The sequence below is a fragment of the Pholis gunnellus genome, assembly GCF_910591455.1.
Source record: "Pholis gunnellus genome assembly, chromosome: 21".
Classification (NCBI taxonomy): Eukaryota; Metazoa; Chordata; class Actinopteri; order Perciformes; family Pholidae; genus Pholis; species Pholis gunnellus.
In genome coordinates this window covers 18,010,367-18,033,110 of record NC_136548.1, presented here as the reverse complement: position 1 = coordinate 18,033,110, position 22,744 = coordinate 18,010,367, and the positions used below count along the sequence as shown (strand labels likewise).

At 45.2% G+C, this 22,744-nt stretch overlaps 1 protein-coding gene across 1 annotated transcript in view; it reads left to right on the top strand.

Annotated features, from left to right (window-relative positions):
• Positions 1 to 351: 351 nt before the first annotated feature.
• The window catches only part of LOC306713299 (uncharacterized protein), a gene marked incomplete at its 3' end in the record, with an annotated part of 58,505 nt that continues 36,112 nt past the window's right edge, over positions 352 to 22,744 (top strand). The window contains exons 1-8 of the mRNA XM_079182952.1: positions 352 to 476; positions 7,619 to 10,019; positions 10,611 to 10,728; positions 13,107 to 13,680; positions 14,227 to 14,694; positions 20,308 to 20,502; positions 21,654 to 21,734; positions 22,576 to 22,688. Coding sequence (XP_079039078.1) covers positions 7,884 to 10,019; positions 10,611 to 10,728; positions 13,107 to 13,680; positions 14,227 to 14,694; positions 20,308 to 20,502; positions 21,654 to 21,734; positions 22,576 to 22,688 — 3,685 coding nt within the window. The 5' untranslated portion in view covers positions 352 to 476; positions 7,619 to 7,883. The remainder of the gene's footprint in view (positions 477 to 7,618; positions 10,020 to 10,610; positions 10,729 to 13,106; positions 13,681 to 14,226; positions 14,695 to 20,307; positions 20,503 to 21,653; positions 21,735 to 22,575; positions 22,689 to 22,744) is intronic.

Here is a 22,744-nt window from a genome sequence, read left to right as displayed (position 1 = left end):
ACACTTTTCAGACCTGGAGGTTGTCGCCTGGTATCGCAAACTTGCCTCAGACGGCATTACAATCTGTACAGCACACGACATCACCCCCAAAAAACATTTATTTTGACCTGCGTCCCTCATGGAAACGGGTCCAGTTTGTACCTTTAAAGCGTTCCCTTCCTTGCAGCACCTCCCCATGCCGGCGCTGACTTCTCCACACTGACTCAGCATGTATGTGAAAGAGGCAAGAGGGGAGGGAAAGGGGGAGGGAAAGGGGGAGGGGGGGGCTAATGGATACAAGCCTGCTAACTGGCTGAGTGTGAGCGTTGTTGGCCGGGGAGGGGAGGCTGTCTGTGCTGGTGGGACAGGTCTGCACTGCTCTGCTGGAGGGAAGGAAGGAAGGAAGATCAGAGTGGAGGAAAGAAGGACTAGCAGAAAGGATGAGCCAAAGACAAACCATGTGGGAGGTGTAAATCCTGTGTGTGAGAGGAGGAGAGGTGAGTGTGAGATTGAGAAGATTGTGTTTGCGTCTCTCTGTCAGTGTGTCCGGTTTTCACTGCTGCCAGCTCGGAGTCGATCTGGAGAAACGACCACGGAGCTGGCTGACAGCTTTGCACCATGATACAGATGCTCCAGATGTGCAAGGTGTTAGACTTGTGAAGCTGGTGTCTAATGGGCAGGAAAACAACACAAACTCCTCAGTTGTTTGTGTGGGTTGAGTGTGAAGGCGTACATGAGACAACGCGTGTGAAATGAGGGAACTGCATTCTATATTTTTGTATAATCCACAAGAGCGTGTCGGAACACGCAGTGCCACCGGTGTTGAAGGTTTGGGATCAACAATGTGCTGAACGCTCGGGCTAGACCATAATTATTATGAAGTGATGATCTGATATATCTAGATACAGTATCTAGATATGATATAGATATGATATCTGATCTGTGGTCAAACTGTAAGACAAAACTAACACAATGTATCAGTCTCAGTTTGAAGTGTGCAGAGTTTGTAAAGCGTGACAGCGGATCTCAATTCATTGCATTGACACGTTTGATTTTGCATTAATTTGATGTCAATTTAAGTTCTTTATTTTGAAGGAAAAGTTTGAAATCAGCAGGTTTTCATTGTAACGCAGCACAAACTTTCCAGAATATTGCCAAAAGACCTCCGTTTTATGAAGCTTTGAGTTTTGCCGTTTTGCCATTTTGCCCGTCGCCATCTTGGAATAAATCATTTTTAGGTGTCCAAAATGTTAGTTAACTTTCATGAAGTGTAAACACACTGTGAAAGGGTTAAAGTTGTAAGACAACGCATCATCAGCCGTGTGTTCACGTATTTTTAGTTGCACCTTGAAGTGTCCGATCAGAAAAGCTGCATGAAAACAGCTACATTCTATAAAACTCCCTCAGGTTTTGATATATAAATGATATAAATAAATTCTGATGTAGCGAACATTTAATCTCGGCGATATAAATAAAAAACGTCTTTGCATAAAACACGACCAATGCTAAAGCTGACATGAAAAAACAATTCAAACAATTTCCTGAAGACCTTTCCATCGTGGATCTGCAACGGCAACTTGTTTTCTTTCTGGTTTGCAACCTCTACTTCTTCTTCTACTCTGTTTACTAATGCGTGGAACGAAGCCTACAGCTCCAACTTCTGACCAAACTATGCAGCCGAGTTTATTCGCACAAAACCAGCTGATGGAAACTCACATTCCTTTTTTTGTGACATTTCAAAAGTTTGCTGAGGATTTGAGTTGAATTGTGAGTCACTTTCAGTGGGATGTTGAAGATGTTGCAGGTTGGCGAACACTAACTGGAAATATATAATCCAAGAAAACATTTTATTTAAGGTGTTCCTGTGTTTGTTGCACATCCTCAGAGAGGATAACAGCAGAGCGATTGTTAGCATATTTGTCTGATTTAATAAAAATAGCGAATAGCGTTAACTTCATTTATATTTTATCTTTATCTTCTGGCTTTGTTATATCACCCACCCACAGCTGATACACAATCTTTAAAGTAGTGCTAGGCGGTATACCGGTATGATGTGAATATACCGGAACATAGCCGGAACAACTGCCGCCACCTATCTTCAATTGGCAGTTAAAGATAATGTTTGCAGTATGAAGTGTTAGCATCGGAGCTACTTATCTTATCTGTATTGAGAGGAACCCCTAGTCATGGTCATAACTATATATAGTTATGACCATGACTAGGGGTTCCTTTATAACAATTAACAACCCACAACTAACGCTCCTTAACAGAGCAAAACACCACGACACAACAGTCTGTGACACATAAACAATTTGTAACACTAATAATACATTTATTGTACATTTATAAAATTTCACCGCCGAACTGCATGCTGGGTACAGCTCACTCGCCTGCTAGCACAACAGTCTGCTAACAGCTGGGAGAGGCTCCGGAACAGAGCGATGCAGGGTGAACAAAGACAGACCGGAGATGCACTGATAGAGTTTGACACATATGCAACGCTGATTACCGTGTAGTATGTGTGGTATTTGTTGTAAATGTACGTTGGTACATAGAGGGTGATAAGAAGCTAGAAGGTGATAAGAAGCTGTACAGGGAGGGGCTTAGGACCCAGGGGAATGTAGGTGAATGAAACCGGAAGAGATGGAAGACACGCCACACAAACAGCTGTTCACCGCTCATCACGATCCTGTAGACCAGAGATTCTCAACTGGTGGGTCGTCGCGGACCCGTTTTCAGTGGGCCGCGGGCCTTTGCCTTAAAGCAGCGGAGTTATTCACGCTCCTTTCCGGCATTTACGGCACTTGTTCAGCAGTGCAGAAAAAACACCGACCAATGCGTTGTAAATCACGTCACGTGATGCAGTTTAGCCAATCAAATAAGGGTATTCTGATACGACCAGTGAGATGTATCCACACCGTGACACAGGGAGGAGAGACAAGGAAATATATCATACCGCAGAACTCAAACAATGTTACATGTGAAAGTCAAATATCTGTATAATCCCATTATACGAGTTAAATTCTTAAAAGACCACAGTCTTAGACCGGCACTGCGCGAAAGTGATATCTAAATTACCGTGGTATGCACTGCACTACTTTAAAGTAATAATTCAGAAAGTAAAATATTCTTTTCTCTGTTGTTCTGTCCGATATAAAATAGCGATATTATGTTTGATCACATCTCAGTGAGTCTTTGAGGACTCTCTTAAAAATGGCAGCTCAGAGTCGAGTCTTTTAGCACATTTCCTCACTTTAAATATCCCACAACCAACTAAACATAGTCTGAATGGAAGCAGAGTGACACGGCGCTCGGCAGAGAGAGAGAGGCTGCACGTTATCTGTACATCGCTCGGGTGCATTTAAGCAGAACTTACACTTGTTTTTGTTGATGCTCGCATGCGAGGTATAGTGCACGGAGGAGTTAGTACAAGCAGCAAGGTCACGTCCAGTGTGCTCCCTCTCTCGTCTTTTCTCCGGCACTAAGCCGCTCTGCATCTTTCTTCTCACACACTCTCTCTGCGCCTCTGCATGAGTCAGAGGAACCCGTCGCTCTTCTTCTTTCTCTGAATGTGTCTCCGGGAGGAGAGACAGCCTCGTATAAAAAGTCCTCCCCACCAAAGACGCTCGAATCTTTAATTCCAAGTGCGACTGGAAAGCTCATCGAGCACATTTTTGGGATGCATGACAGCGAGCCCTCTGCCGTGCATCGGGAATTTGCACGAGTAGGCAGCTTTGCCAAATACAGTGTGATGTAACCTAATATTACGTGAAACGAATAGTCATGAGTGAATCTCTTTAGTGTGCTGCTACTTAAAGCTGCACAATGTTGCTGCAGACATAGCTGTTCGTGCACAGCGCCAGCAGCATGCAGGCTGAGGGCTAATATTAGCATGTGCCCCCCCCCACCCCACCACCCGCAGTCCCGTTGCATCCAGGGACCTAATATTAGAGCTGCACATGCTGCCTGGGGTTTAATTACCTGTGTGATTTTACTCGAGCAAAGACCTGGTGGAGTTTATCCATTCGTGTGTGTGTGTGTGTGTGTGTGTGTGTATGTGTGTGTCATTGTGACCCAGAAGGACAACAAGAGGATGAGTCATCAATATCGAGCAGCTGTGGCCTTTTTTGTTTTGTTTAGAGAAGAAGCTTTTAACTGGTTGTGAACCAGTCTCATTTAGTCCTGATCCTCTAAATGAACCAGTCTCAGTTTAGTCCTGATCCTCTAAATGAACCAGTCTCAGTTTAGTCCTGATCCTCTATATGAACCAGTCTCAGTGTAGTCCTGATTTATATTTCTGCCCAAGTACAGTAGCGTTAAGGTGGGGAAATACTCTTTATTCCTCTAAACAATCGAGCAGATAACACATTAGGATAACAATAGAAGTAAAGCTACAGTATATAAACCTCTGTGTTGTTTGTGCGCTAATCCTAAATCAGTAAATCCGCTTTCCTTTATAGATACCTGATACTTCTGATAGATAGTGTTGCTGTGCTTTGCCGTGTTGTTTTGATAATTAACTTTATTAATGCAGCACTTTTGTGCTTTACATGGTTGAACAAAAACGTTGCATTTCGTGACTATTTCACAGACTGCCGCGAGCAGTGTTGTGTTGTGAACCTCGAGCAGTGTTGTGTTGCATTTTCCACCCTTGCAAGATTGACTTCTTTGCAAAAAAGCCATTTTTCTTCATGCTTACTGGCAAAATATCAGAAGCTTGTTGCTCCAAGGATGTCTGTGACACTTCCCAGCAGCCTCCGAGAAACAATGAAAGATGCTTTCAGTTGACGGTCCATTTGAGTGTGTCTGCAGGTTTTTCCCTTTAGGCTCCAACAACCTTCAGCAGTGAGACCGAGCGGCCTTGTTAGAATGTTTTATCCTCGTCTGATTTGACCAGTAGAATGGAGAAACCTTCTTCTTTAAATGAGTAGAATAGTTTTGGCCTTTCCTTTCACATCATTTATTTTTACACTCGTCAAAACAATCTCCCCACAAGGTCCTTTTAGTAGCTCTTCTGGGGCTTTCTGATTGTATTACATGATAATTCTCAGCAGACTGACCGGTAATCATTTTAAGGACTTTAAGGAGATTTAAAGTTCACTTTTGATCCATGTAAAGTATAGAAACCTTCTTTTTTCCCCCCGATAATGCTACAGTTAAGTAGATGAATGTGTCCCTTAGTGTTTTAGCTGAACTGGTCCTTTAGGAAGCGGGTTGTGTTACATCTGCAGTTGTGTGTTTCTAACGTGGACCTTCCTGTAACTCTACACTAGTTTCTCTCTCTTTATGTTTCCTGCTCGCTCTCCATCCATCTCCAGAGCTCTTTCTCTCGCCCGTCTTCATCTCTCTCTCTTGCTCCCATCAACATCTGTCTCAGACGATGAACTGATGGATCAAATGAAGTTCAGGCCCATCAGCTCTTTCCCAGAATCGATAACGTGTAGTCCCAGCGACTTCCTTCTCTCAGTGGCGACAAATCATATGCGATGATAATCCCAGTGGATCCATCGCTCGACCAGCTCCGACACATTCATGACGTCGTAAAGTGCGCGACCGTATGTAGCTGAAAACACCGATCACAAGCGTCCGCTCTACAACATTTTCTTATTGGTTTCAGTTCGTACTGAAACACCAGAAATCATGTAGAATTTCCCCGTTTTTATACAACAAAACATTATCAAAGCCAACATCTGTAGGACAGACACTGCTGGAGTTCAACCAGGCGGCAACCTCCGGTTCTGCCGAGTGAAGCCGATGCGGAAGTGTTAAAGCTGCATTCTCTCTAGTGTCCACCAGGGGGCGACTCCTCTGGTTGTATAGAAGTCTATGAGAACATGACTCTACTTCTCTCTTGATTTATTACCTCAGTAAACACTATAAACATGATTTTTATTTATTCTGTTAATCTGAACTTCCAACACACCAAGGCAGCCCCTGGCCTTCTGTTTACCTCCATCTTCACACCGGCTAACTTTACCACTAACCTGCATCATGGTTGATAATGTTGAGCTTTATTTTCCTAAATACAACGACAGTGTTTCTGTTTTTTAAATGCTCAGCTCCCATGAGAAAATGATCTTTTTAATGATGAAAGTGCTCTTTCTTGGTGGTAACAAATGATAATCAGCCCGGTGGCTTCCACCATCACCTTTATGATGCAGCCGAAGAGCCTCCTCGTCTTCCTCACACTTTGACAGACAATGGAGCCCCGCGGAGCCACCAACAGCTGGACAAAGGCCTTTAATTTCTGAATGGTGTATCTGTGGGAACGGTAGCTCCGAGGTGTGATAAGATAAGAGTGTGACAAATGCAGAGGCGGTAAAAGTTGTTCGAGGAACATTTTTTACTTTTATTTATCCTCAGTGAATAAAAAGAAGAGAAAAGTAAAGGTTAATCAGACTCCACGCGGAGAGAACCGGGTAAATTAATTAAGAATACGTGAGACTGAAAACACTGTTTCGATTGAGTTTGGTCTCTTTTGAAGACGAGGGCGGGAACATCAGTCGGGGGTCAAGGAGGGAAAGTCGTTCCAACTCTCTCACAAGTTCTCTTTGTTCTGTCGACTTCCATCTTCAGCGCACACGTTATTCTCTCCCACTGCTGCCATACGGCGGCTCCAAGCTGTCGCTGCTGGCAGCAGAACGGAGTTCACCGTCCTCCTCTTTTTGCTTTTGTTTCTGTCGTCTGTGGCTTTGTTGGCCGCGGAAAGTCGTTCTGCACGAGCGCCAAACAGAACGCTGACAATTGGAGATGATTCAGCTGAGTTTAGTTGAGATTCAGCTCAATAAAGAGGAAATAAACGAGGCTCCAGCTAACAGAGATTAATGAAGACGTTTCTGTAGAGTTTCTTTGCCCTGAAGCTGATGTTTGACTCTGTTAATACAATATTTAGTATCCAAACACAGAGACAATCAATTATGTGGGACATTATTATTCCAAATTGTGTCATCAATAAAATACATATTATATAATGTATCCCATAGTTGGATTAAAATATTGTAATTGTTACACCACTACATTTATTTTTAGCAACTTTGCAGATTCTAATTATTAATACAATCAACTAATACATAATGATGTATTACCAGCAGTACATAAAGTATTTAAAATGACCAGCTGCATTTAAGTGATAAACACATTAATGTATCAATAATTATGAACCAGAAATATGATAAAAGACACATTATTCCAATATGGTCCATTCTGCATAATGAGTACTTTTACTTCTGGAACTTTAAGTATATTTTTAAACTTTTCACAGTATTGTGTTACTACTTTCACTTCAGTAAAATATCTGAGTCCTTCTTCCACCACTGGTTTAAATGTTCAGTAAAAGAAAACAATGTTTGTTTGGTAAGAATTTAAATTGTGTTAATAACTTGATAACCTGCTCCATCGTACTAATAAAATAAAAGAGCTTTTTGAGAGATTTCACCAAAGAAACGTCAACTGACAGAGGAGCTAGTTGAGCTTTAAGATCCTCTCTTTGAATCTGTTGTGGACGTGCTGTTGACAGATCAGACAACCGCTAACAAGTTAAAGCGTGCTTCACAAATACCGGCATACCCTGTTTGTGTGTAGCGTCACTAGAGGAGATGAAAGATAACAGATCCTTCTTTTTCTTTTTTTCAATGCACAGGTATGAAGAATAGGGCGCAGCTGGAGGTGTCCCTCGGGCACGTTTGTCCTCAGGCCGCTCAGCCGGTGTGTCTCTGCTCCGTACACAGACGCTCTGGGAGGGAGAAGAAAGACCGCCTAAAAATAAACTGACACGCACCACCAGCAGAAACAACAAACATATAAAAGAGGAAGAGGACAAAGAAGACCTTTTTGTTTTTGTCTGTCAATCGCTCTCTTTCTCTGCTCCATTTCTGTGTCCTCATTACGACCAGAGAGGAGGTGTCATGTCCCAGTCTGGGAAAGTCCTTCATTTGTATGTGGAAGTGAGGTCTGCCCCAGATCAGAGCGGAGGGAAGGAAGGGATCGTTCAGGGGCATTCGGTTCAGGACGGCCCAGCGGAGCTCCTGTCTCAGCTGGCGAGCCAGACGAGCGTCGCCAAGACCTCCTCGGCTCACCGTCCGGTTCAGGACCGCACACGCAGCCGGTCTCCTTCTAGAAGCGGCTTCCAGCTGCAGCAGGCCGGAGGCTCCCCGACGGTCGCCAAGCACCGGAGCGCACCGCGTGAACGGGCGTCTGCCGTCTGCCGCTCTCCGTCGATAATGCCCTCTTCCGGAAAGGTCAGCGTCCCTCACACTCCCCCGAACTGCCGTGGGTTCAACGAGGACAAGGTCGCCGACGGCACGCGGTCCGTGGTCACCTTCAGCTACATCGAGAAGTCCAACGTGAAGGCGTTGGACAGTCCGCGCAGCTCTCTGTGCGAGCGGGGGACCAGAGAGGAAAGATCCACGCCATCTCACTTTCGTAAAAGGTTCAGCGACCCGGTTTGGTTTGGGAGTCCAGATTCATCGTGCAGCTCCAGTCCCAAGCTGACTTTCCGATCTCCAGGGAGTCGCCGGCAGACTCCCGGCGTTCGCCAACCAGCCTTGGACCCCATCGGCAGGGCAGCTACCCAGAGGGCCGTGGAGGAGTTTGGCTCCCCTCTACTGCGGATCAAACTGGCCCACGCACTCGAGCAAGCCTCATCCTCACGCTACAACCAGCAGCCGCGCTGTCAGTCCTGGGCCGGGTCGCCCGTTCAGCGTCAGAACATCAGCGTAAACCTCAAAGACCACTTCACAGATAGGAGCCAGGCGATTTGCGGGCTGCCCCGGAGCCCGGCGTCAGACCAGCTATCCTCCCAGTCCCGCGTCGAGTCCCAGAGCCCTCTTCACTGGTCGGCAGAGGACCGAGCTGTGGCAGGAAGTCCAGCCGTCAAAAGACATGTTCAAAGGTCCAGCACTTCACCGCAGGGAGCACTCCTCCAACTTGGCAATAATGTAGTTGAGGGCTTGAACCAGTTAAGTGACAGTAAATCCTCCTCTCCAGCTCATAGCCCTGAAGTCGCCCGCAGGCTAGCGGAGGAGGCTACCAAAGTATCCTCCATTTTCACAGAGGCAAGAAGGTCCTCATTGCACAACGCTTTAGGTGATCCCACTGGAGAATCTCACAACTCAGCTCCAAACGCACAACAGTCTAAGCAAACGCTTAAGATGAACATCCCTTTAAACGACCAACACGCGCCAGAAACAGACAACACCGACTCTCACCAGCCTGAAAACTCCGTCTTGACGTCGCACGAAACGAACTCCCGCACTAATTATCAAACGCACCGGGAGGACTGCGTTCAGAAGTCCCAGCGTCAGAGCTCGACGGGTTCCCCCGCCATTCCTTCGCGTGTTTTCCGTCCATCTCATCCTCCCACCGAGCTCAGCTCTCCGATGAGGGACCCCAGGCTATTCCAAGCTGAGCTCCGAGCACCGGATACCCCAACGCTGCATCGCCGGCAGCTCCCGCAGTACGCCAGGGACTCCTGTTCCCCGGGCCTGGACAAGAGAGGAGACCTGAGCTGTTTCGAGCGAGGGGACTGCACTGAGCTCGCCCGCAGGCTCTTCATCAATCAGAGCGTCGAGGAGGCACCGGTCAGCTGGACGTCCAGGCAGCAGTGGGGGAATCAGCTGGAGAACAGCCCGAGGCCGAGTCCCGAGGCAGGATTTGGGTCCGGCGACGACCAAACACCCGATCGTCAACCCGATCCCCGTCGCAGGCCGCTCAGTCCCACCGCCCAGCAGAAACGAGCAGAGCAGAGGAGGAGGGAGATCCTTCTTCTGGGCCCGGTGGTGCTGGACTCTCCGGAGGAGGACGAGGACTGCGAGGAGGAAGGTCGGGGCGATGAGACGGAGGGGTACGAGGCGGATCAGCAGAGGGCGGAGGAGCCGGGCGAGGCGGAGCAGAACGGAGCGATGGGAGGGTCGTCCTCGCGGAGCTCCAGTGGGGTGACGGGCAGCTTGGGGGACAGGGACTGTGTGTCCCCCGAGTCCAGTCAGTCCAGTCAGTCCAGTCACCAGAGCAACGAGACCGGCGCCGCCACCTCAGGAATACAGGTGGGCACCGGATGAACCACAAGTCACACTTTTTGTTTTAGAATTAAAGGAGTATTCTGGCATTTTGGGAAATTTCTTTAGAGTTAAATGAGAAAATATGGAGCTGGAAACAGGCGGCTGTTAGCCTAGCTTAGCATTAAGACTGGAAGTAGGAGGAAACAGTTAGTTTAGCTCTCTCCAAACTACAAAAATCCATCTCCCAACATCTCTAAATTGCACTAATGTAACACGGTGTATTCTTTTTCGTTCAATCTCCACAGAAACATTCATGTAAAATAATGTGTTTATGAGGAGTTACATGCAGGAATTATTTCTTTAAAAAGTGTATTCATATGCTCAGTATAATACTTTTGTGAAGCAAAACAAATGAGATATAACATGTTAAGCAGTGAGCTTTAAATGGTTTGGTGTATTTTCACTATGGAGTGAACCATGCTAGCCGTTTCCCCTGCTTCCAGTGTTAATGCTAAGCTAACTAACTGACTCTAGCTTTGTATTCACAGACATGAGAGTGAATAAGCATGTTTCCCAACATGTTGTTTTATTCCTCTGCAGCCTCTCAGCGTGTCTGTGTGTGTGTGTGTCTTTCAGACGGACAGCGGCTGTGCAGCGCCGGTTCCCTCGCTTCATTGTCAGAGGATCGCTCGAGCCAAGTGGGAGTTTTTATTCGGGACCCCGGCTGAGGAGGCCGCGAGCAGGGGGGAGAAAAGTGAGAGCGTGTCCTCCTTAATTTCATCTCGTTAGGATGTCTGGGATGTCAGACAGTTTGATGAAATTACAAGTCTTTCTCTCTTAAATCAAAGTTAGTACTATGACCCCCGTTTGTAAAGATAACACCTTATCAGGGAATTTAAACTCAAAATAAAAGACAAAAGAAACTTAAATGAAATGAAACGGAGGAGATGGTCATTTTAAAACTAATTGATTATCCATTTATCTATTATTTGTTTCTCAGTTGAAATATTTAGATCCTTTCGTGGGGGTTTTAGACATCTAAAATACTTAAATATATTGTTAATTGAGGTGGAAGTTTTCAAATTTTTTATTTCAAGGGATTGTTGTTGTTTACCAATATGGAAAGTACGCAGATGATCCATGACGGAGCCTTAATGAGGCAGGTTTACTGTTTCATATGTAATATACAGGTGACGTTCACATGATTAGCTCCTCTTTAACATGCAGAGTCAGCTCAACCGAGTACAACATAAACGTTTAAAGTGATAACAAAAGCTAAATAAAAATGCCCGTCAAACTAGCTAGTTCGAACAGCTTTGTTCGTTTGTTTGGTCTCTCTTTGACTCATTGACTCATTTGACTCTTTGACCCTTGTTGAAATTCGAAAATTCGCAAGTTGAAATTCACAAGTTGAAATTCGGAAATTCGCAAGTTGAAATTTGCAAGTTGAAATTCAGAAATTCGCAAGTTGAAATTCAGAAATTCGCAAGTTGAAATTCGCAAGTTGAAATTCGGAAATTCGCAAGTTGAAATTTGCAAGTTGAAATTCGGAAATTCGCAAGTTGAAATGGATTTTGTGAAACGCAACTTTTGACATTTTTAAACCCCCTCATACACACATTCATACATTGATCACAAACACTCCAGTGTGGCGTACCTTTGGCGGGGATCAAACCCGCGACGTCGGGGTCGGCGGTCGGCGTCCTTATCCACTCGACCATCTCCTGCAGCGAGGAAGTCGAAGAATCAGAGACACAAAGAAGATCAGACAGAAACTGTAGAAACTTTATCAACCTGCAGAGACACAAAGTTTACAGACTGAAACACTGAAACACGTTCTCAATCTCAAACCGACAAACTCTGATTCTTCTCTGTGAGTCTTTCTGTTTCATGGATTCCTGATAGCTCAGTTGGTTCAATCCCTGAAGGTTCTGGGTTCAAATCCCTTCTGTATTTTTAGTTTGAGGACTGTTTCATTAAGGTGCCTCTTGTTGTGAAAAGCCCGTCTTGAATTTGATTTAAAGATTTAAACTCCTTTAAGAGATTTTTACCCCTTTAAACCTTAAATAATGCAAATAATCCACACAAAAAATATAGTTGGGAAAGATATGATTGGCTCAAATTAAAAGGCGAAAGAAAACCCCTTAAGGGTTTTAAAAATAAGAAGACGTAAAATAGACGAGATAAACAATTTAAATCGGTTAAATAAAGTGAAGCTGCTGTAACTTTAGTTGGCGGAGTCCTGATAGCTGAGCTGGTAGAGAATGTGCTCTGCACTCTCAAGGTTCTGGGTTCGAATCCCTCCTGCTTTCCTTCTGTCAACCCCCAAAACTAACTGATAACCGATTAACACATTCTGATATATTGTAATCCAAATACCCTGAAACTTGCTGTGAACCCCAGGAAATGTGGATAATGCACATTAAATGAAAAATCAAGGTTAGCTTACAGATCTTCATATGGAACTTGAGAGCTCAACTGGTAGAGAGGCTGTTTAGTGACCTGAAGGTTGAGGGTTCAAATCTCTTCCTTCTGTTAACCCTCAGAGGACTGTTTTAAAAAGGCATCTCTTATTGTGAAAAGTTTTAATTTAATTGAAAAATTAAAGTTACTTTAAGGGATTGTTGCCCCTTAAGCAATACTTTAACAATGAAAATAATCCATTAAAAACCCTTCATATAAAAGATATGATTGGCTTGAATTAAAAGCCAATTAAAACCCTTTAATACACAGTAAGCCTTTCATTTAAACATAAATTAGCCTGAAACCTGTTGTGAACGGCTCCAAATGTGGAGCAACTCCCTGAAATACCTCACAGTCCAAACAGCTCAGTTGGCAGAGAACGTACACTTCAGTTTGAAGGTTGTAGGTTCAAATCCCTAAATAATGAAAAAAGATTCTTTAGAGGAGGATGATGGATCTCAAGTGACATTTAATCTGTACTCTTTGCTACTAAACTTTTTGGGGACATTTCGGTCGGTACCAAAATAGTATTGAGGTTTTCATACTCGGCCTTTAATTATGTTTCTGGACCAATCAGATCAAAGGGATGATCTGAATGTGTTTTCTGTGCAGTTAAAACAGGGAATTATAAATATAGCCAGTCACATGTTTGACTCTCTCCATCTGCAGATGCTCTGGAGACCTCCACCGCTCCCCCCAGCGGTAACTCCAGCGAGTCTCCCACCCCGACTCCCCCGTCCTCCCTCCCTCTGCTCTGCGCCAACCACGAGGTGCAGCACGTGGAGGTCGAGCTGGTGACGCCTCCTCCGACCGTTATCGGCACTTCGCCCAAAACGGGCATCATTCGCCGCACGCTGAAGTACTCGGAGACCGACCTGGACGCCGTTCCGCTGCGCTGCTACCGAGAGACGGACATAGACGAGGTGCTGCTGGCCGAGCAGGACGACGGCGACTCCGCGTTCGGGAGCAACCGCAGCGTGCAGGGCACCTCGGGGACGGGCAGCAGTCCGCTGGGGGGTCCGGCTTACGGGAGGCCGGACGGGGTGGAGGTGGAGGAGAGAAGAGTGGGGAGGGAGGAGGAGGAGGGAGATGAGGAGGAGGGAGATGAGGAGGAGGAAGAGGAGGAGGAGGAAGAGGAGGAAGAAATGGTGAGCTGGGCCAGTGTGAGGATGCAAGGAGACAACAGGAAGCAGCAGTTTGCAGCTCAGGAGGAGCCAGAGGTGTTTGGACACCTGCTGAAGAGGTGAAATGTGAAAACACACAGTCACACCAGAAAACATGCAAACACACACACACACACAGGAGTTCACAAAGCGAAGCAGGATCTTCCCCCTGACCTATATTTTGATCTGGATTTAGATCTCACTCCTAACCTATTTCTCAAGTAGCTTGTAAACAAGTTTGGTGGCATCATTAACAGACATTTCATCCTGTCTTCATAGGAACTACAGTTAGAGTCCTTTAGTCGAGATCAGTGGTTCACAACCAGGCGGCGACCTCCGGTTCTACACAAATAGTTTACTACTACTCATCTTTATCTGACACTGAGCACAAATACCAGGTTTAAACAGAATGTGAACTCCTATTTCTGACTTCTGAAGTGAGTTATTATGATTCAAGTTTTGACAACTTCAGAGTAGACAAATCCCGCTCCACCCCCTGTGATCTTTGGTTGGGATCCAGTGCTCTATGCTTCTTCACACATTTAAACTTTTATTTTCAAACACATCTGTGTTGCTTCAGTGTTTCTAACCCCCCCCCCCCCCTCCCCCTCCCCCTCTCTGTCCAGACCAATGGAAACCTTTTTTGACAACCACCACCCGGCCCTGAAATCCCCCATCTTGGTCTCCGGTCCCCGCTGCGCCGCGGAGGACACCTTCAGCCGCCACTTTGAGAGCATCATGGAGTCTCACCGGGCCAAAGGCACGTCGTACAACAGCCTGGACAGCGAGGAGCTGCTGACCTCCAGCACCCAAACCGTCCTGACCTTTGACCTGCCCACGCTCACCCCGGCCATCCACGGTCCGGTCTGCCAGAGCGCCAGGCAGATCGTGCAGCTCAGCTTCGCCCCGCTGGCCCACGACGAGAGGCCCAGCATCTCAGATTCCATCTTCACCATGACGGGCGACTCGGACGCCACCCGGGCCCCGTCCAGCGAGAGGCTGAGCAGCGGCTCGGACGACACGCCGCCCAGAGGAAGAGGGTGTTCGCAGCTGGGGAGCAGCTGGTACAGCAACCCGTCCTTCTCATTACCGAGGTGAGTGAGCAGCAGGTCTAGTGGTCTCGATGAATTTCACTGTGGTAGTTTTCTCGTCATTTTTTTTGGCCACTTTGGGGAAAAAAGCGAATGAAGCCAAAGCTTCATGTGTTAAAGCTGCATTCTCTCTAGTGTCCACCAGGGGGCGACTCCTCTGGAGAAAATGACTCGACTTCTCTCTTGATTTATTACCTCAGTAAACATTGTAAACATGAGTTTATGGTTTCAATCTATAGTTTCAAGTCTTCTTCAATACAGCATGATGTTCATTTAGTACATGATGGTCCATTTAGAGTCAAACAGACCATAAAGCAGGGGATGCTTTAGGGGCGGGGCTACAGTGATCGACAGGTCGTGGGAGCTTTTCTTATCTCTACTCCAGCTTTACAAACTATCAGCTAGTTGGTTTGTGTTCAACGCTCAGAGCTGGTTGTAAACAGGAAAGACTGTGTGTTGCAAAGTGATGTAAAAACCTCTATTGAGACGCGTATTCTGAAGTCACTGTGTACACATCCTGAGTAATATCAGCATACCACATATTGGAAAATGCTCCATTCATAATAAGGCCTCACAGGTTCAAACATCTGGTGAAAAGACAGAAACCGTAAAGAGTTGAGGCTGTTGGAGCAGCAGATTTATGTACTTGGTTTTTAGAAACACATGTTCAGGTGTTTTTTTTTTTTACCTTCATCCTAAAATGTTTCACGTCGCTGACAGCTGAGACGCAGTCGAACTGTTCAGTGATTCACCAAGAATCCGAGTGACGGTGAATCTGGGTCACGTTTGTTGTTGCGTATCGTTCTGATATATTTATCTCCACTCTGCTCTGAAATAGGGCAAGAGCAGCATCTTTATCTGAAAGGACATGAGGATACAGTCCTCCTGCTGTAAATCACACACGTCTCTTTGCATTCAGGCTCATAGCGAGACACAAATTGAACCTGGTCCAACGTCAAAGAGTTTTTTTATGTTAATTCAGCCTTTACATGAAGCCAGCGGCCCGTTAACGGACAGCTGTCGGCCTCCAGACCAACGTCTTTGTCGTTATGCTTGTGCAGAGAGCAGTGCTGCAGTGCTCTGCTGGAGCCGAGCAGCTTCAGAGTGAAGGTCGCTAGGAGGCTGCCTGTGATCCCTCTGCTGTGTGTGTGTGTGTGTGTGTGTGTGTGTGTGTGTGTGTGTGTGTGTGTGTGTGTGTGTGTGTGTGTGTGTGTGTGTCTAATATGTGAATCCATCTGTGCATATTCCCGTATCTGTATATATTTGAGGGTGTGCATGCACGTGCATCTGTAGCTGGTTTTGGATGATTGTATACTTGAAGTGCATGCTTTGTGTGTGCGTGTGTGTGCGCGTGTGTGTGCGCGTGTGTGCGAGTGTGTGACAGAGGCAGATGGCTGCTGCAGCAGTGAGGAACTCACCTTGACTGTCAGAGTCCCAAAGACTTTTGTTTTAACCCTCTACAGACTCCCATCTGCAACTCAGAAGACTGTATTTCATACCCGGAGCCTTTGTTCTCTTCATGTTTCATGCAGAATATTACTTTTACAGCTCTCTCAATGCATCTTACTTCCTCTTTTCTGCAAGACATGTGGGACCATCGGTCGGTGATTGTGGGGATCGATATGCTTCGGGTCTTATGTGTGACGTCCCGGCTTCGTGAACACTAACTTACTGTGACAGCACTGCAGAGGTAGAGTGACTGCACCGGGTCACCTTGTTGCTTTGACCACTAGATGGCAGAAGAGGATAGCAATTAAACTGTCAGGTGCTTTTTTTTTTAGACTTAATCTAATACAGGTGTGTAACTTTGAGCTGCAGGAGCTGAGTTATTTCTAAAGTATCACGCACAAACATCGCCTTTAAACATAAACAGATTTTTTTTGTATCTCTTAGCTTCCTGATTAAACTCGTTATTTGAGATCACACTGGACTAGTTCAGGTAAATGTTTGCTCAGCGCCGCCAATCTTCTCGCACTCCTGTAGCCGGCCCGCCCGGCCGCCCCCGGAGCTGTGGAATCCAGGAGACGAGACAGATATTTTCCCGAGTGCATACTTTGATAAAAGTTGGAATTTCACTCCCCTCCTCCTCCTCCTCCTCTCCCTCGCATCACCCTTTTTTCAGCTCGTCTGCTCTATTAGACAGTGGCTCATTGTGCCTCATGGACTGAGAGGAGGTTCAATTATAACAAGGGGAGGCCGTTAAAACCAAGAGACTGACACACCGGGGAAATTCTCTCAAAGACCGCTCGACGATGACAATGTGTGCCGCGCTTAATCTTGTGATTGTGAACGACTCCTGCAGGCCCCGATGAAGCGCATGCTGTAAACAGACTCCACAATGGACTCCAGGCGTTGACAAAAGGCCAGCTATTCTCTCCGCTGGGCAGATATGGCTGCAGAGCAAACAGTTTAAAAAAAGGAACACAGCCAGTGGGTGTGTATCAGGTTTAAACCCGACACCTTTGTTGTGCTAACAGCTCACACCAAAAACAAGTTGGGATAAAATGTGTACAACACCCAAAAGGATGGATATGAGTGTGTAATAGGAGATGCTGTGAGAGAGAGAGAGAGAGAGAGAGAGAGAGGAATGAATGGAGGGTATAGAAAATGGAAGGGAGGGGATTTTGTAGGCAACAGACAAGCCAAGTTTCATGCCATGCTTTGAATCCAAGGTCAGCGAGGGACATTGAGTTTACACAGTGGAACAGGGAGAGAGAGAGAGAGAGAGAGAGAGAGAGAGAGAGAGAGAGAGAGAGAGAGAGAGAGAGAGAGAGCGAGAGAGAGAGAGAGAGGAGGGGGAGGGGAGAGAGAGGGAACAGAAACAACAGCAAACAGACTCAGAAGGGAAAAAAAAGATAGAGAAGGCTTAGCATTGCAGGACAAACAGCTCTTTTACTTTTATTTTGGGGGGGTTGTGGGTGAGGGGGGGGGGGATCCTGTGAGGATCAAATGACAGCAAACACAGAGGGAGAGTGAGAGAAACCCATGAAGTCTCAGTTTGACCCAACAAAACCCGAGCAGAGGAATGTCAGAGTCGGCGGGCCTCCGGGGAGAGACTACAGGTGCTCCTCGACGGCGGCGGTGATGCGTTCGGGTTACGAGGCCGGGGGCGGAGGGGGGGGCAGCCGGGCGAGCGGTCCGGGGCGAGGCGGCGGTCGCGGGGCGGCGATGAGGGCGCCGTCTGTCTTCTGCTGTCACGGTTCAGCTGCAGGAGGCAGCGAGGAGAGGTATATGTCGATCAGGCGGTCCTGCCACAGGTAGGTCCCTACAGGAACCCGACTCACCTGTCTGCGTGTAGAGGAGTTAAATACAGAATTTGGACAAAAAATTCAAACATGTCTTTGTGAGTGACAGAAGACGTGCAAATTGTATTTGCAAGTCTGTTCACGTCGGTTTTAAAACAGTTTTCGTCTCCCAAAGGTTTATGTGTTAAAGCTCCAGTACTGAGATCTACGCTTAAAGTCTGTGTTTTTGCTTTGAACACAGTTTCATTTTTTAAAAACATGGCTGTTAGGATTGACAATGTTGTTTGGTTCAGGCTGAAATATCTCAACTATCACATGGATTGCCACACACACACACATGGTCTCCAGAGGAGCCGAGTGACGTTTGTGATCCCTCTAGCACCTCTGTGATGTTGGCATTTCTGTATTTGTATGTCAACAGCAATGGGATACATTGTTATGAAGTTTGGGAGAGATATTCATGGTCCCCAGATGATAAATCCTAATGACCTTGGTGACCCTTTTTGACTTTTCCTTTAGAGTCACCATGAGGATCACATTTGTTTTTAGTGTATTGCCATGACATTTGGTAGAGATGTTCATGGTCCCCAGATGACTTTTCCACAAGCATCACCAGCAGGTTCACATTTATGTTTTTAAAGTGATCTACTTCAACTATTGCATGTATTGCCATGAAATTTGGCAGACGCATTCATGTCCCTCGCAGGATGAACTGTGATAACTTTGGTGATCCTCTTGACTTTTCATCCAGCGCCACCAGCAGGTCAAACTTTTAATTTGTCCAATACATAAAACTAATGACATTCCTGTCAGCCTCAGCTGTTCTTTGTGCTAATTAGCAGCATGCTAACGCACTAAAGTAGTGGACATTAAACCTGCTAAATCAGCATTTTTGCATCCAGCTCAAAGCTCTGCTGAGCCTCAGTACAGCCTCAGAGACCTGTAGTTCCTGTTCTTCTGTGTACTTTGTGAAACCAAAGTGGACCATTGCACCCTCGTAGCGTTCATACCCGATCAGCTTTTGTTATTAATTACTGTTTGTAAGTGTGGGACGCTCAGGCTCTGGGACTGTGGGGTTTCTCTTGGCTTGTCCCTAATGCTGAGAAATCCAAATGAGAGCTTTGCTTGTTCAGGAAGTGTTTTTCTTGCTTTCTGGAATAAAACCCTCGGCTGTTGAACTGTCATTGTTTCTCTATCATCCCCGGCTGGCGTGACCAGAATTGGCACCCAGCTCTCGTCAGCATCAATGAAGGTCAGCATCACGTCGAATCCTAAGCAAACTGAACTCAGAGACCTTCGGCTCTGTAATCTAGAAGCCCGAAAAAGTAGTTTCTCTTTCAGCTCAGTGTGACATAACATGCTTAAAATATTATCACAGGGTAATTCAGATGTAATAAGTTTTGCATTTCTGAACTGGTTTAAGCTTTGAAGGAGCTTAATTAGGACGAGATAACAGGGAAGCTGGCAAAAGAGGAGATTTGTGACGTGTGTAATCATGCCAAACGTTGTGTTTGATTATGAAATGATTTGCATGCATTCTGTCATACTTGTTAGTGAATTAATGTAAAATATGGGATTTGTTTACTACTGCATATATTCTGCTCTCTTTGCCATCCATCGCTCCCTCCATGCCTCTAAATCCTCTTATATCATCATGCATATATATTTATATATATATATATATATATATATATATATATATTGCATTCAGTTACCGTTAGCTGATATTTATCTTTCTTTTAAGCTACGTTCTCATGATCAGACTCTTTTCATCTCTCCCTTGTGTATTTTTCTTCTTGTCTTAAAACATCTTGTTAACATCAGCGCTGCACAGATCAGATATTAGTATGAAACTATTGATACAGCAGTTATTTATGGTTTTATTATTATATCTCCATCATTCTTTGTTCCTCTCGTGTCCCCTTTCTCTCTCTTTCCTTTTCAATTATTTACAAATCTGTCGTTTGTCCCGCTTTCAACTCCTTGAACCAAAAACATTTTTAATTTCCCATCTTTCCATCAGTTCCATGTCATAGTTTGTTCTATTTCAGAATCAGAATCAGTTTTATCGAAGTTGACTCAACGTACATACATGGAATATACAAATAAACAAGAAAAATATAAAAACAAGGACATTAAAGACAACAAAGTAGAGCAGAGAAACTAAGCATAAACATGAAACGCTATGTACAATATAAATATATATCAAAGAACATATATGAACACAAACAACAACAACAATGGACAATGGATTTGGGATATTAGTGCAAATGGAGCTGCAGTTTGTCTGATTAATTGTTCACGAGAGTGAATATCTCATCACTATCTCTGCCCCGTCTTCACCCCTCTGACCCCCTTCACACCCTCTCAGCAGGGACAAGGCCCGCCTGGCGACGGATTCGGAGCTGGACCAGGACCTCAGCGAGCGGCTGGGTCTGGACAGCAGCGACACGCTCACCAACGGCAGCCACCGGGCCGACGTGGCGGCGGCCAGACGGCTGGCCAAGCGGCTCTTCAACTTGGACGGCTTCCGGAAGTCCGACGTGGCGCGCCACCTCAGCAAGAAGTGAGCTATAGCTGTACAGACGGGTGTTGTTTGAGGCTATTAATGTCTGAAAACCTCAAAAATGTGCTTGTTAAATATGGAAACATGAAACAGGAAAGAGGGCAGCGGATGGGAGACCTCGGCTAGATGGAGGTACGGTTTGATGTAGTAGATATTCTGCAAAAGAACTCAAAAAGTGAATGTTATCAAGTATTATTCCAATATTTCACTCCTCTTGTTGCAAACACGAGTCAGGTTGTACTGAAGTCTGTTAGAAAATGACCCGACTGCTCCCCTGATTTACGATCCACTACTTATATCCATATATAGTGTAGAGAGTTTAGAAACTCCTGAACGTTATTCTCTCCTTCCTCTTCAGTGCAAAGACAGATCCCTCTCTACTCCTCAGCTCTACTTACCTCCAGAAATCCTGTTTATCAGTGAGATTAAATTCCTCTTGAAGGTCCTCAAACGATATAAAAGAGCGACGTCTGTCGAGGTCGTTGACAACACATCATCCCTTTCTCATGGTTTATTGATAAGAGTTCAACAACAACTTCTGTACTTTTACTACTATTATCTACCATCAGTTATGTAATTATGAATAGTAATTACCAAGAGTACTACTAAGGTATACGGCTCTCCTTTTGACCAACATGATAATAATAGAACATCAGCTCAACAGTGAGGTCCAACAAAAGCAAAACCAGCACAATAGATGTAACAATGAACCCGATCAATACAACAAGAACAAACTGATTTCATTCAAGCAGTAAAAAGACGACGCTGCATAAAAGCAGGTCTGTAAACAGAAGATGCCTTCACATGTTCTCCTTTCTGCTGCATCTTATGTTTATTTAATGAATGCTGTATCTCGTACATTCACTGTACGCCGCTTCACATTCTGCCTCCAGCGTGTTGTGTTTTACTACGTCTGCGTTCTTGCCCGTCACTCTGTCAGCTGTGTGGGATTAAAGGGTTTCTGCACCTCGGGAATCTCCTCCTTTTGTTTTCTGGCCTCCGGTCTGAATCTCCCGCTCGCTGACCGACGGCACAAACTGAGCCGAGAAAGCCGGCGTTTGAAAGTGTGATGGAAAATGTATTTTGTTGTTTTTCGATTGCTACGTTCATCCCTTTACGTGTTATTCTCTATCTCGTCCGTCTCTCCACAGTAACGACTTCACTCGTATGGTAGCAGAAGAGTATCTGAGCTTCTTCAACTTCACAGGCCTTTCTATCGACCAGGCGTTGCGGTGAGAACACACAATAATGACGTTTTAAATACATATAATTACAAAATATAATAAATATATTTCTAATGTGAAGTAAAGACAAGACGCCAGTTTGTTTATCATATAAAAAATCCCTAAATGTTTAGTGTACTTCAGGCAAATAACCAATCTTTGTTTGGAAGTTGAATTAAAAGAAGAGAACAGAAGTGTCCGTTCTGTCCTCTGCTGCTCTCTAGAGGCCAGCGTGTAGAATGACAGTCTGTACTCTGTCTACTGTAAGTCATCATATGTAGTCAGTGTACATCGTTTAACAGCTTAATGCTGTTTCACATGTGTTTTATTTACTCAGATATTAGTTGTACTGATCATCCTACACTCAACACGCTCACCTTCACATTCCAGTGGGATAATACCGGAGCGATGAGCTTTTTCCTCAGAAGATGTTAATAAGCAGTTAGTACTGCGAGATAGTTTACACTGTGAGAATGCATCAGATTGTATAGCTTAAGTACGGCTGTAAGATAAATGTAATGTAGTAAAAAGTCAAATATTTCCCCAGACATGTATTGAAGTAGAAGTATACAGTAGCATGAAATAGAAATACTCAAGTACAACACATGAATAAATGTTCTGAGATACTTTCTATCGCTGGCAACTCATAAACATGATGATTAGTCATTAAAGAGTTATTTAATTACACACAAAAACACATCTTACTGGAAGAACGACGATCATTACTCAGTAATACTGCTGATAGATTATTATGGTCATTTCATTCATTGTTCCAGCGGACTGAAATGATTTTTCCTCGTCATCTTCACTGGATGAGATCTTCTGACCGTCTTTGTGTTTGTGGCTGCAGGACGTTCCTCCGGCAGTTCGCCCTGATGGGGGAGACTCAGGAGAGGGAGAGGGTGCTGGCACACTTCTCTAAGCGCTACTTGGACTGCAACCCCAAAGCCATGCCGTCAGAGGGTGAGTGCTGCAGAGGAGTGTTTCTAATACCAGCAGAAACAAAGAGAGAGTCTGTT